This window comes from Castor canadensis, chromosome 14 (genome assembly GCF_047511655.1).
Source record: "Castor canadensis chromosome 14, mCasCan1.hap1v2, whole genome shotgun sequence".
NCBI lineage: Eukaryota > Metazoa > Chordata > Mammalia > Rodentia > Castoridae > Castor > Castor canadensis.
In genome coordinates, this window is record NC_133399.1 from 104,124,951 (window position 1) to 104,138,097 (window position 13,147).

General features: G+C 36.8%; 1 protein-coding gene across 2 annotated transcripts in view; it reads right to left on the bottom strand.

The window, feature by feature from the left end:
- The window catches only part of Kctd9 (potassium channel tetramerization domain containing 9), a 29,346-nt gene that overhangs the window by 6,325 nt on the left and 9,874 nt on the right, over positions 1–13,147 (bottom strand). Inside the window, exons 3-9 of one of the 2 annotated variants that reach the window (XM_020165671.2) lie at positions 12,822–12,865; positions 8,805–8,901; positions 8,025–8,083; positions 6,964–7,092; positions 3,077–3,144; positions 2,894–2,989; positions 2,052–2,201 (exon numbers count right to left, since the gene is read on the bottom strand). In XM_020165671.2, coding sequence (XP_020021260.1) covers positions 2,052–2,201; positions 2,894–2,989; positions 3,077–3,144; positions 6,964–7,092; positions 8,025–8,083; positions 8,805–8,901; positions 12,822–12,865 — 643 coding nt within the window. The remainder of the gene's footprint in view (positions 1–2,051; positions 2,202–2,893; positions 2,990–3,076; positions 3,145–6,963; positions 7,093–8,024; positions 8,084–8,804; positions 8,902–12,821; positions 12,866–13,147) is intronic. The other variant, XM_020165674.2, reaches the window with a different exon arrangement.

Here is a 13,147-nt window from a genome sequence, read left to right on the forward strand (position 1 = left end):
ACTATCCCAATGACAGGAAATTGATAAACACTTGCTTATTCCTGTCTATGCTGGTGTCTTAACATAAGTAGTGCAGAGCTCTGATTAGATAGGTAGAATAAGGACCTGGAAAGACCAAAATAACTAAAGATGATTGGATTTTATGTACTTGAAAATATAACAAGACAGGAAGTTGATATATGCAAATAAATGTCTCTGATTCTCTAATGCTCTTAAGTAAAACACACTGTAAATATTGTCAAAAGTTCCTAAGGTAAGTATGAAGTACCTTTCTATACTCAGGGCTGCACTATGGAATATCATAAGGAGGCAAATATATGAGAAACTGCAGTGACATTTTTCTATCTAACCATGTAAAGGATCCACCCCCTCTTCACAAAACAGGAAAGTGGTCGCTAATGCTGAGATTGGAGAACTGCCAGCATTTTGATAGGAGCAGTAGGTTATTAGTGCTATTTTTAAAGAATAATGGTATTGCACTTTGAAAACGGTTCTTATCTCTAAGAGATAAAAAGCATTTATAGATTAATAACCCTATCAGTTCTTACCACTATCTCTTACCAGTTCATAAACCTTGCAAATATGCAATGGAGAGGTAAGTGCTGAGTTATCAATAACAGTTTCTCCATGGCTGGCTACATAGAAGCCATCTGCAGCATGCCAACAGAATAGATAGAGGCATAGCCACGGGCTGCGTGACAGTGACAGAAACGGGGACTGTCTCGGTTTACAGAAGTAAAGAATTCCTATAGAAAGGTTTCATAAGCCATGAAGCAAGGTTATAAACTGAGTGAGCAGTTCAGAAAGAGGGGTGGAGCATTCTACGTGGCAGAATTCTTAGCACGCATCATGTTTTGTGGATGCTGAAGGACCCATCGCTATTGGTCAGCAGCCATCTTCAAGTGCCAAGGACAATGCGACATTCGTCCTGACTCTCACAGCTTAGACACTCTGGGCAACAGAACTTCAGTACGAGCCGAGTTTCATCATTAACAGTTAACCGTACCGTCCTCTAACGCCTCAGCTTATCAACGCGTTTGAGATATACATAGCCTGCACATCAGCTGTATGAAAAGAACAGGACAAGAACTACAAGCCCTACTTTACAGGGAAAATTATAGTGTTACTGTGAACCTGAGCCACAATTGAACAGAACTGAAACCCAGCTTCTGACTCTGAATGATCTAGTCTGTCTTACCTCTTTTTATCCCTAACAAAAACCAAGTCATCTCTCAACAGTTTACTACAGACTAAGCTCTTCAAAGTTATTCTTTGTGCTATTAGTCTTTTGCCTATTTTGCTACTGACTTGACCCTATGATATAAATGTATACTGGCAGATTTTATTTAGTAGATCTGATATAAAGCTTCATGGAAAACAGGCTGCAACTGAGGAATAAAACCAAAATTAAAATAACTCAGTAAGTGACTATCAAAAACATGATACTACACTACTTGTGGTTAATTCAAGACATACAGACTTGGGCCTTGGTTTTAAGGCACTTAAAGATACTGTTTCTGCATATGTCCTTTAGCCCCAAATTAACATGGATAATTGTTGCACACATACATACATATGTGTCTATATATGTACATGCAAATACATATACATAGGTACCCAATACAGATGCACAGAAAGAACACCACTGAAATGCTACTTTCCATGTTTATTTCAAAATATTTCTGCCTAATATTTCAAGAGGAATCATAGTTTTTCATTCCAGAAATGAGGCTGAATACATTTCGCAAGCTCTTTTCAGCTTTGCATTTATAATTTATAGAATATACCATTTCTGATCAATTTCGCACACTGTTCAGACATCAAGGCCTAATTTCAAGATTTAACTTCTTATTAGTTGCTAAACCTTCCAGGTCTATGTTTCATAAAGGTATAAAAGTTGCAAAGCCAACCCATTTCACTTTTAGATCCTCCAGTTTCATTGCTGTTTTCAAGTCAAGCTCCAAAAAGAAAGACAGGTGTAATTCCTACTCTTTGAGACTGCTCAATAGCCTAAACTTTTAATTTTCCTCCTAACCAAAAATGATTCTTACGTCAAGCACTGATCCAGAAAGATCAGCTCGTTCAAGGTTTGCACAGCAGAGATTCGCATGTGCCAGGTTGCAGCGGCTTAAATTGGCCATTTTGAAGTTAATGTATCGAAGGTCCAAACGAGAAAGATCAGCACCACTGAAGTTTAAACCCTGAAATTAACAACACACACTGTCATAATGTTTAAACCATCTGCATGAATTGAATTTAATTACTATAGTTAAGCACAAAGTTTTTAGAAGCAATTACTGGTTCAGTCACTGGAGTTTATTACAAAACATGAGCAAGTGGAATTCAGACACATGAAATATGTGCCTTAACGGGTATCTCATGAAAGAGGCTGCATCTAGCCATACATTAACACATAGCCTGACTACCCTTCATTTACTTGTGGAGGTTACTAAAGAGGGAGCCCTATTAGTCACACACCTGCTGGTAAGTGCTATTTTGGCTAATATTGATTATAATTAAATTATTTCATTAATTCAAGAAATCAATTAAGAAAAAATGGTATTGTGGCTTTCAAAATTTGTAATGTTGAATACACAAAAGTAAAATTAACCATACATAGAACTGTGCAAATACTTTTTTAAAAGTGTTTCAATTTTCAAATATTACTGCTACACCAGGCATAATTAGACAATAAAAAAAAGGTGGGGGGGGGGCTAATGCATCTCTTTTAGGTTAACCATTTTAAAAGTAAATCAATACTATGGCCCATAATTAAATTATATCTCATGAAAAATGAAAATAAGGCAAAAACAAAACAAAAACCCCTAGAAAGATATAAAGACATGCACAGACTTGCTGATGTAAATAAGTAATGTAAAAGCGCTTTGATCACCTGACACCGCAATTCTGACTTGGTTGGAGTTGCAAGCAGAAACCGAACAAATTCCTTTCGAGATATTGGTGAATGATCCTCCGGTGGCTGGGAGTTCTTGAAAAAAGATACTTAAAAGTAAGTGGGGCTTTTTGGAAGACACCTGCGATAAATATAATATTACAAGGTAAGAAGCATCCTTACCTTTATCGCCACTTCTAGGTGTTCAATCAAGGAGTCGATGCCAAAAAACCTAGCTTCCTCTAACACACCTATCAGAAGAATAAGAATGTGACTTTCACAAACAGCAATTCATTTTGGCATCTGTAGAATTCCTTCTTTTCTTTTTTTTGGCAACACTGGGGTTTGAACTGAAGACCTTGTGCTTGCTAGGCTGGACTCTACCACTTGAGCTACACACCCAGCCTCTAGAATTCTTTATGTTAAATTCTCACAATGGAATGAAATTCAACAACAGGCTCTCAGTTAATAGCAGACAAGTAATCATTAGATTACAATATATAGAATATTGAAAAATATCTGTGAAACAGGGATTCTACAAAGGAAAAAACAGAAAACTAGTAAATTAGAAACAAAAGCCTTCCATGTTGCAAAATTATTTCTGATAATTATTTTAGGCCACAAGCAAGAAACTGTAACACCACATATTCCCGAAATAACTGATTTGGTGATTTCAATAGGAATCCAATAAAAAATGATCAGTTCATTTCATCTACTTTTTTAATGGAGTGAATCTGATTAGGTTTGCCATAAATATCTTTTACATTACTGAATCAGAAAATGCTAGAAATGAATAAAAGTTTAAGTCAGCTTCACAACAAAAGTCAAAAGTATAATTCAGAAACTTTCTTATAGCAGAATCACATTTTAAAACTTGTAAATGATAAAAGGGATTTTCTCTCTCACTTGTTTTCCGTAACCTGCACGTCCTTTCAGTGACTTGGCATGGTTACTGTCCCTCATTAGGGTGTGTGGGATAAATCTGGAATCTACCATCTTTCAAATAAGGACTCACCACTCAGTTGGCTGAGTCTACTTGGTAAAAAAACTAAGAGACACAGCCCCTTCCTTCATCAGTTCTAAGCTACTAAGAAAATCAGAAGCAGTTATTTTTTTTTTTCCTTTTTCCTATTTTGGAGGCACTGGGGAAATACTCAGGGCCTCGTGTGTGCTAGCCAAGCACCTTACCTCTGAGCTGCTCCTCCTCACAAGCAGTTATTTGGGAAGAAGAAAAATCATTTTTTTTTTTTTGGTGATACTGGGATTTGAACTCAGGGTCTCACACTTGCTAGAAAGTGCTCTGCTACTTGAACCATATCCCTCAACACTTTTTATTTTAGTTTTTTTTTCAGGTAGGCTCTTGTGCTTTTTGCCCAGGCTGGCCCTGGACCATGATTCTTAGACCTTTACTTCCTGTATAGATGCATTACAGATGGAAACCACCATGCCCAATTTGATTTTGAGATAAGGTCTTGCCTTTTTTTCTTCCCATGCTGGCTTCAAACTACCATCTTTCTATCTTCAGCTCTTGCATGGCTGGGATTACAGACATGAGCACCACACCTGGTCCTAAAAATGATATTTCTGTGAAAACCAAATTCTACCTCCAATCATCCAATTGCAAAACAAAGGTCATTAATGGGCAGAACACCACTCAGGAAGTCACCCTGGCACATGCTTTCCTGTCTACACCAGAGGACCCCACCTCTGCAATCCTCCTCAAATGCAGCCATGGGAGGGATCTGCCTATGTAGGAACCCAACAAAAGAAGTTCTGTTGGGGCCTGCTCTCAGTACACCAAGATCTTCTGGATAAATCGGAAACTCTGGAGAATGTGGTATGGATGCTATTCTAATTGTAGCTGTAGAATTAACCTTGAAACTTCCAGAAAAACTTTTTAAATACAAAAACCATATATGGACAGTTGAGGAAAGGAAGTAATATTTAGTGTATTTTCTGTTAGCATCAGTAACACCTGGAATTGAATCTCAGCTCTGCTACCCACTACATTTTTGGTCTCAGAGAAATTACTGTAGATTATTTGAAAGCATTTATTTGATGCAATTTGTAGGCAATGTAAAGTTTGGATGGAAGTTGTACTAATTAAAACCTGTGCTTTACAAAATGAATCCAGCAGAGTTCTGACTGGTGAATAAGTGAATACATAAAGAGAAATGGTTGAGAAACATGAAAAAGGAAACATAAGCAAATTTGGGGAACAACTTGGAATACAGAGGTCTGAGGTAGCACAGACATCTATGTCTGCTGTTTACAGGATATAAAATTCAACTCATGATACAAGGCAAAATTAAAACAGAAAAAAGCAAAGAACCCAGCAAACACTGGAGTTTAAAACATGCCCAGGAGAACAGAATGGCCAGCAGAGTGAAAAGCTGCAAAGTGATGCAGGTGCAGATGCTGAAAAGAAAAGAGTGTGTATATACAACATGGACCACTGTTGTTTTGGTTTTTTATTGTTGTTTTTTGGCAATACTGAGGTTTGAGCTCAGGGCCTCATGCTTGCTAGGCAGGCGCTGTATTACTTGAGCCACTCCACCAGTCCACTGGCTGTCTTCGTAAGTATAATTTATAATTTCTGCAGAATGACTATAACAACAACAACAAAAAAAAAACCACACCCAAACAGGCTGTAAAGGATTTAAAGCAATAGTTGGGCTGGCATGGTGGCCCACACCAGCACTTGAAGACAGGAGGATTTCAACTTCAAGGCCAGTCTGGGCTATACATTGAGAACCTGTCTTTAAAAAAAGAGCTTATACAAATCAAGTTAGGAACAGTTATGGAATAACTGTGTCTGTCAGGTATTTGGTTACATCCATGCCAAAGCAGCCAACAAAGCTGAGTAGTCATGTGACCCCAAAATCACTAAACTCAACACCATTCTGTAAGACTACCATCGGTGCAGGGTCAGTCACTTGGGAGGTGCTATGGCTTGGATGTTGAATAACCCTCAAAGGTCCACATGGAAAGATTTGGTCCCAAGGGTGGTGGTATGGGGAAGCCCAATGGGAGGTCCTTAAGTCACTGGGGACATGCCCTAAAAAGAGATTCTGTCTGCTCAGGTTCAAGATGTGACCAAGTGCTCCTACATCTTGCCATGATGTGTCACCATCTGCCACCCTCACCTGAGGTTAAATCAATTATGATCCATCTAATCTTGTAGTTTAAACATTCAAAACTTTGAGTTAAACAAACCTTTTCTGCCTCAGGTATTTTGTTGTAGTAATACAAAGCTTACTAATGCAGAGAAGTATAAGATTTTAACTGTGTAATCACTACTTTATAATTGCTTTTTTCTACACTATCTCCATGAACCATCACAAAAATCTTATGATGTAGGTAGGGATGAGAAAATTTTGGAAGGGGGGAGAAATGACCCAAACATTGTATGCTATTATGAATAAAATAAAAATAAAAAGAAAATAAAAAAAGAAAATTTTAATACTCATTTTTTAAAAGGTACTCAGAGAGCATTTTCTCAAGTTAATTTTCTACTAAATTATAGAATTGAGACTCCACTCTAATCTTATGATTCAAAAGTATCTTTTCTCCTTCTGACCACTCTATTTATTTTTCAACACAATAAGACCTATAACTTAAAGCCAAGCCACAGTCATAATTTAACTCACAAAAACAAAACAAAACTCTTTAAAGTCCTTTGTGAGGTGGGCACTGGTGGCTCTTGTCTGTAATCTTAGCTAGTTGGGAGGCTTAGATAGGGAGGATCACAGTTCAAAAGGCCAGCCTGAGCAAATAGTTCTTGAGACCCCCATCTCCAAAATAACCAGACCAAAATGGACTTGGAGGTATGGTTTAAGCAGTAGAGTAACTCCTTTGCAAGTGCAAAGCCATAAGTTCAAACCCCAGTCTTACCAAAAAAAAAAAAAAGTTCTTTGTGATAGAATTTTAATCTACTTAGAATCTAAAATAAAAATTCATGGGTTAGACATACATCCATATATACAAAGACTATAGACCTGAAAGACTAGCCATCTACCTGTGCCAATATCTACTCCTGTACCTGTACAGACCACGTGTGAAAAACTTACCCAGTAAGTTAATGCCATCATTTACAATGAGCTGTCCATGACGCAAGTAGTTCAAAATGGGCTCAAAGTACTCAGGACTTCGATCAATTAAGAAAGCTCCTCTATGGTCTTGCTTATTTCCCCAGACACCTGTGTTACCATTATAATGAAGAAAAACCCCCAGATACAAAAAATAAAGTTAGAATTTATGTGAGAAAACTGTTTAATATACAAGCAACTTTGTACTCCTGTAAAAATCACTTCACTCCACTAAAAAGTACAGGTCAAGAATGGATTAAGAAAATGTGGTATCTATACACAATGGAATTCTATGCAGCCATGAAGAAGAAGAAAATGTTATCATTCGCTGCTAAATGGATGGAATGGGAGAACATCATTCTGAGTGAGGTTAGCCTGGCCCAAAAGACCAAAAATCGTATGTTCTCCCTCATATGTGGACATTAGATCAAGGGCAAACACAACAAGGGGATTGGACTTTGAGCACATGATAAAAGCGAGAGCACACAAGGGAGGGGTGAGGATAGGTAAGACACTTAAAAAATTAGCTAGCATTTGTTGCCTTCAACGCAGAGAAACTAAAGCAGATACCTTAAAAGCAACTGAGGCCAATAGGAAAAGGGGAACAGGTACTAGAGAAAAGGTTAGTTCAAGAAGAATTAACCTAGAAGGTAACACCCACACACAGGAAATCAATGTGAGTCAATGCCCTGTATAGCTATCCTTATCTCAACCAGCAAAAACCCTTGTTCCTTCCTATTATTGCTTATACTCTCTCTACAACAAAATTAGAAATAAGGGCAAAATAGTTTCTGCTGGGTATTGAGGTGGGGGGAGAGGAAGGGGGCGGAGTGGGTGGTAAGGGGGGGGGGCAGGGGGGAGAAATGAACCAAGCCTTGTATGCACATATGAATAATAAAAGAAAAAGGAAAAAGAAAAAAAGAAAAAAAATAAATAAAAGAAAAGTTTTGTTTTACATGAAAAAAAAAAAGTACAGGTCAAGCGTTACAAAATCAACACAGACACAGATGACACGAGACGTGAAAGCAACATGGCACACTCACCTTTATCCTTGAACATGTGCGCCAGCATGCTGTCAGGTTCTTTATTCACTAAAGTGCTCCTAAGAATTCAGGGAAAAAAATTCATTTCTCCATGTGTCTTTATAAACAAACATATTTAAGTCAAGAGTATACTCGATTTCAGCTGTTCTCTCAAAAAGATGCATGCTATCACCCGGTAGGAGTAACACTGGGAAACAAAAATGTGCAATAAGTTGCCATTTATCAAAAATCCTTTTAATCTGGCACTTCCTTTGCGCTAAATACTGTTTTAGCTTCTTTTACTATAAATACTAATGTAAACTTCTAGCAAGATATTGTATCACAATATTCATTATCTTATATTTTCCTGATCACTTTAATACAAATGAAGTCTATAAATTTCAACACTGTTCTTTTTTGTTATTGTTTTGAGACAGGGTCTGCTTGAACTCACTATGTAGCCCATGCCACCCTTGAACTCAAAATCCTTCTGCTCCCGCCTCCTAAGTGCTGGGATTATAAGCACATGGCATCACACCAGGCTGATACTGCTAACTTTTACTTGCATTGCATATATATCACTGATACCTAGATACTGAATTTATGCTTTTCTGTGCCTTCTCTGAAATGACATGTGAAGTATGTTCTACTTATCTCTTCAAAGAACTTTCTAAGAAATGGTTTCACATCACATCTTTTAAAGAAATCAGCAAAATAAAGAACAAAAGGTACACACAAGTCCCTTTTACTCTCTTGTTCAATCTCTCTCTCTCATACACACACACACACACACACACCTACCGTGTAGTTGTAAAGTACCGCCCTCCAACGTTTAATGTTAGCCAGTCTGTGTGAGATCCAAACAATCCTTCAGGTGGCTTAGAATCTGTCTGAGGGTCTACAGATGACGTGTAGAGAACAGAAAATATATGTATTATGGCTGAAGGTCTCAGGAGAATGACAGTGGGATACTTTTTTAAACTAGGTCTACCCTATAAGAGTATCAGAGCTACTGCAACCACCCATCGGCAGCATCTATAGAGCCAACTAGGTGATGAGGTTTTCCTGCCAACTCCCACAGCTCAAACAACACATGTTATCACATCAATGAAGGAAAAAGCAGAGAGAAGTTAACTGTGATGAACTCAAGAATTCCAAAGTGATCTGTGGGTGCCAACTTCATAGCTCAACAAATGATAAGGAGAGAGACATGCCCACTCACCAAGTGGTGATGCGAGTGGTTTGTAGAGAGATCTCCAAGGGTTGGAAATGATCTCACAAAACCAACTAACCAATCTCCCTTATGAGGACAAAGCCCCATGTGATGACAAGACACTGGAGAAGGAATCCAAGTTGAACAAAACGAAGAGAGTCCACATAAAAATTAAGAAGGCGTGATGAAGCAGAATATATCAGAAAATGAATACTATATTACTTAATACTCACAAAAACTACAGAAAAGGGAAGTGTAGAGTCATGAATTTAGAAAACATTTCCCAAGTCAGCCCTCCCTTTTCAAGTGAAGAGCTGATTTCATGTGAAAATGAGCAGCAAGAAAGCATTGAAAGCAAATCCATACAAAACTATTAGAAAAGAATCACATCCCTAGCGACAATGAAAACATATAAGAAATACCCATAAAACAGATTAAAAACCGTATCTTAATATTCCAAAACATGCTAAAAGAGATAAGTAATACAAAGTATGAAATGACAACATAAACCAGAATTATGAAATTCAGAAATGAGGTGACAAACTCCAGAGAGAATTAAAAATCAAAGAAAAACCATTTAGAAATGAAGCCTAAATGAGAAGAAACACGAGACTAAATAAACCCAACAGATAACATCTGAAAGGAAATAAAAGATAAAAAAAGAAAGAACATTAAAAATCAAAAAGAAATAAAGATGCAAAAGGATTTATAACAGAAGATTTCAAATGTAAAAGATAAGTGTAGAAGATCCAACATAAACACATACAACAGAAATCCTGAAGGAACAAAATTAAAGCAGGAAGACAAAAATATGTAATTTAAAGTTAAGAAAGTGTATCTGAAATTTCAAATATACATATTTGAAAATACATATTGAAAAGGACACACCATATACTGAGAAGATCAACCCAGAACTGAGAGAAAGAAAATCCTTTGAGTGAAATAGGAAAAATAATCACTTAAGAAAAATCAAAAAATTTTCTTTTGGCGGTACTGAGGGTTGAACTTAGGGTCTTGCGATTGCACTACCACTTGAAACACTCCACCCAGCCCTTTTTGTGTTTGTTATTTTTGAAATAGGATTTCACTTTATGCCCAGGCAGGCCTGGACCTCAATCCTATTTGTGCTTCCCTGAAAAACTGGGATGACAGGGTAACCCCCACACACAGCCACTGGTTGAGATTGGGCCTTGGGAACATTTTGCCTGGGCTGACCTTGAACCACGATCCTTTCTCTCTCCACCTTCCAGGTAGCTAGGATTACAGGCTTGAGCCACTGCACCCAGAGAGATGAAAATTTTTAATACAATCCTATGCCAGAATAAGATGGAATAACATATGTAAGGTATTCAAATAAAGAAAATGTAAACTGAGGATTTTTCAATAACTTTACTGAGGTGTTAAGTGACACAACATAAACTACACATGTTTGGTTACCTTTGACACAATTCTGTATCTGACTTGCAATTACAGAAGCCACAAACATGTAAGATGTCAAAGAACAGTGTTCTCATAAACTCTGTAATGAATCTACCAGAAAACAAGTGTCAGACACCACTGGGAACATCAGCGTAAAGATTAGAGGTAAGCATTAAATACACTTGAAATAAAATTAAATGAGGGTTTTCAGGGAGAGAGTATAGTATAAAATGGCTTTATGCCCTGACAATGTACAAATATCACTATTTTTAACAAGAGGAGAAAGAAATGAGCAAATATAAGAAGAATGTAGAGCTGTTTTTATTGACCATATAGATACTGAAAATGTTAATTACTCCTGTTAATTTTATATTGTTTTTGTGTGAGATGAAGTGAATGATAATGTGGAATTATAATTCTGACATCCCTGTATTCCCAAAACTCAGGATTACTGACATGCAGGACACAAAGATGTAAAACTGAAGAATTTGCCTCACACCAATGGCTTATGCCTGTAACCCCGGCTACTTGGGAGGCTGAGATTGGGAGGATCACAGTTTCAGTCCAGGCAAACAGTTTGCAAGTCCTCTCTCCACAATAAACAGAACAAAAGGGACTGGAAGTGTGGCTCAAGCAGTAGAGTGCCTGCATTGCAAAGGCAAAGCCCTGAGTTTAAACCCCAGTCCCATCAAAATAAATAAGTTAAAATAAAGACTGAAGAAGTAAAAACCCTATGTGTAAACTGGAAGTATTAGTATAAATCCATGAGATGTTTTATCTATCTACATTTATGTCATATAACATCCAAACTTTAGAAAATCTTTTAAGACATATGTAAACTTTCTCTAGCTAGCTAGTACTTCCACGTCTAGCCATCATGAAGGCCTAGTAACAACTATGAACTCAGTGGAAAAGAGCTATTCTAGCACCCAGATTGAATCTTGAAATGAAGACATAAAGTTTTGAAAATAATGTTGATCCAGGTCTGTGATGGGAAGAGGATAAGATGAAGACATCCTTATTCCAGATCTTAAAGAAGCTATAAAAGACTAATGGAGTTGTGTTAAAAAGATTTGAAAAGGTTTTGAACCTGGCCAGTGGTAAGACAATTTGAGCATCAATAAATGTAGAGGATGAAAACATACCAAATCATTTTTTTAAATTTAAGAGTTTATAGCAATAAACAAAAAGAAAATACACCCTAACAGGTTCTTTATTATTTTATTTTTGGTGGTGGGGACTGAACCCCTGGACCTCATGCTTTGCCAAGCACATGCTCGACAACTGAGCTACACCTCTGCCCAGACTTTTTTTCTTTAATAAATCACTTTTTTGTTGTTTGTATGCAATGAATCAATTACAAAACCACTGTCTGACAACTACTCTGTTAGGCCAATGAACAAAAGAAGGTGAGAAAAAGGTTTTGCTTGTTAATTTTAAGACAGAGACTGACATAAAACAATATTCACTTAATTTTAATTTGGCAACTACGTGAGCAGAGATTCTGAAAACTACCTTTACTCACCAAATACAATAAAAAATAGTTAAACATACACTCAGGGTGTGACAGTATGGTACTTGATAAATAAAATACTGTTAAAGAATATTTGCTTACTTAAGTTTTGGGCCTTTTCTTTGAAGATATTCAACTATACACACTTTGTTCTAAGTCGAAGGATAGTAGGTGTGTGTGCTTCTATGCCTGGCTGATGCCCAGTCTTTTTTGTTTGTGGTAGTGGTGCTGAAGGTTGAACTCAGGGCCTTGCATTTGCTAAGCAGGTATTCTACCAGTCACTCTGCCAGCCCTCAAGTTATTTTTTGACTAATGTGATTTTATGCCAGTAATACATGCTTATAAGTATGCTAGAAATTTTGACTATCGCTATCAAAGAGAAACTTTTAAAACAAAACAGTTTTAGTTTTTGAAATCACAACTACTCTATCATATCATGGGTATTAAATATGTACAAATCCAGAGCATAAATAGGCATGACAAAGAGGCAGCCCTACCAAACTGTGATCATACAATTTGAGTTAAAAATGTACTTTAACATACACACCCAGTGCAGAATCAAAGGGTGCAGATTCTTTTTAATGTTAAGCTTTATTACTCTTTGTAAAACATTTACCATTTCATTTTTTTTTTATTTTGGCAAACAAAATTGGTTTTTAAGAAAGTCACTTACCAATAAATGGCTCTCCTTCACACACAAACAAAACATCATCATCCCTGAGAAAACCAAAATTTAAAAAAGCATCATCAAAATCTAGAAATCTCATTACCTGTCAGTTTACTATAGGGAGTATTCCTCAGAATCATGTAGAAGACAGGTTTTGCTATCCGTCTATCTGCAAAGAAGCTCTACATTCAGTGCTTTGTTTTTACCCCATGATTTAATGTCTCTAGATTTAAATTCAAATAAGATCAAACTTTTGAAATGGAAAAACAAAACAAAATTCACTAAGAAATGTGAATTTGGCTTTCTTAGCAATTGAAGAATGTACTATTATG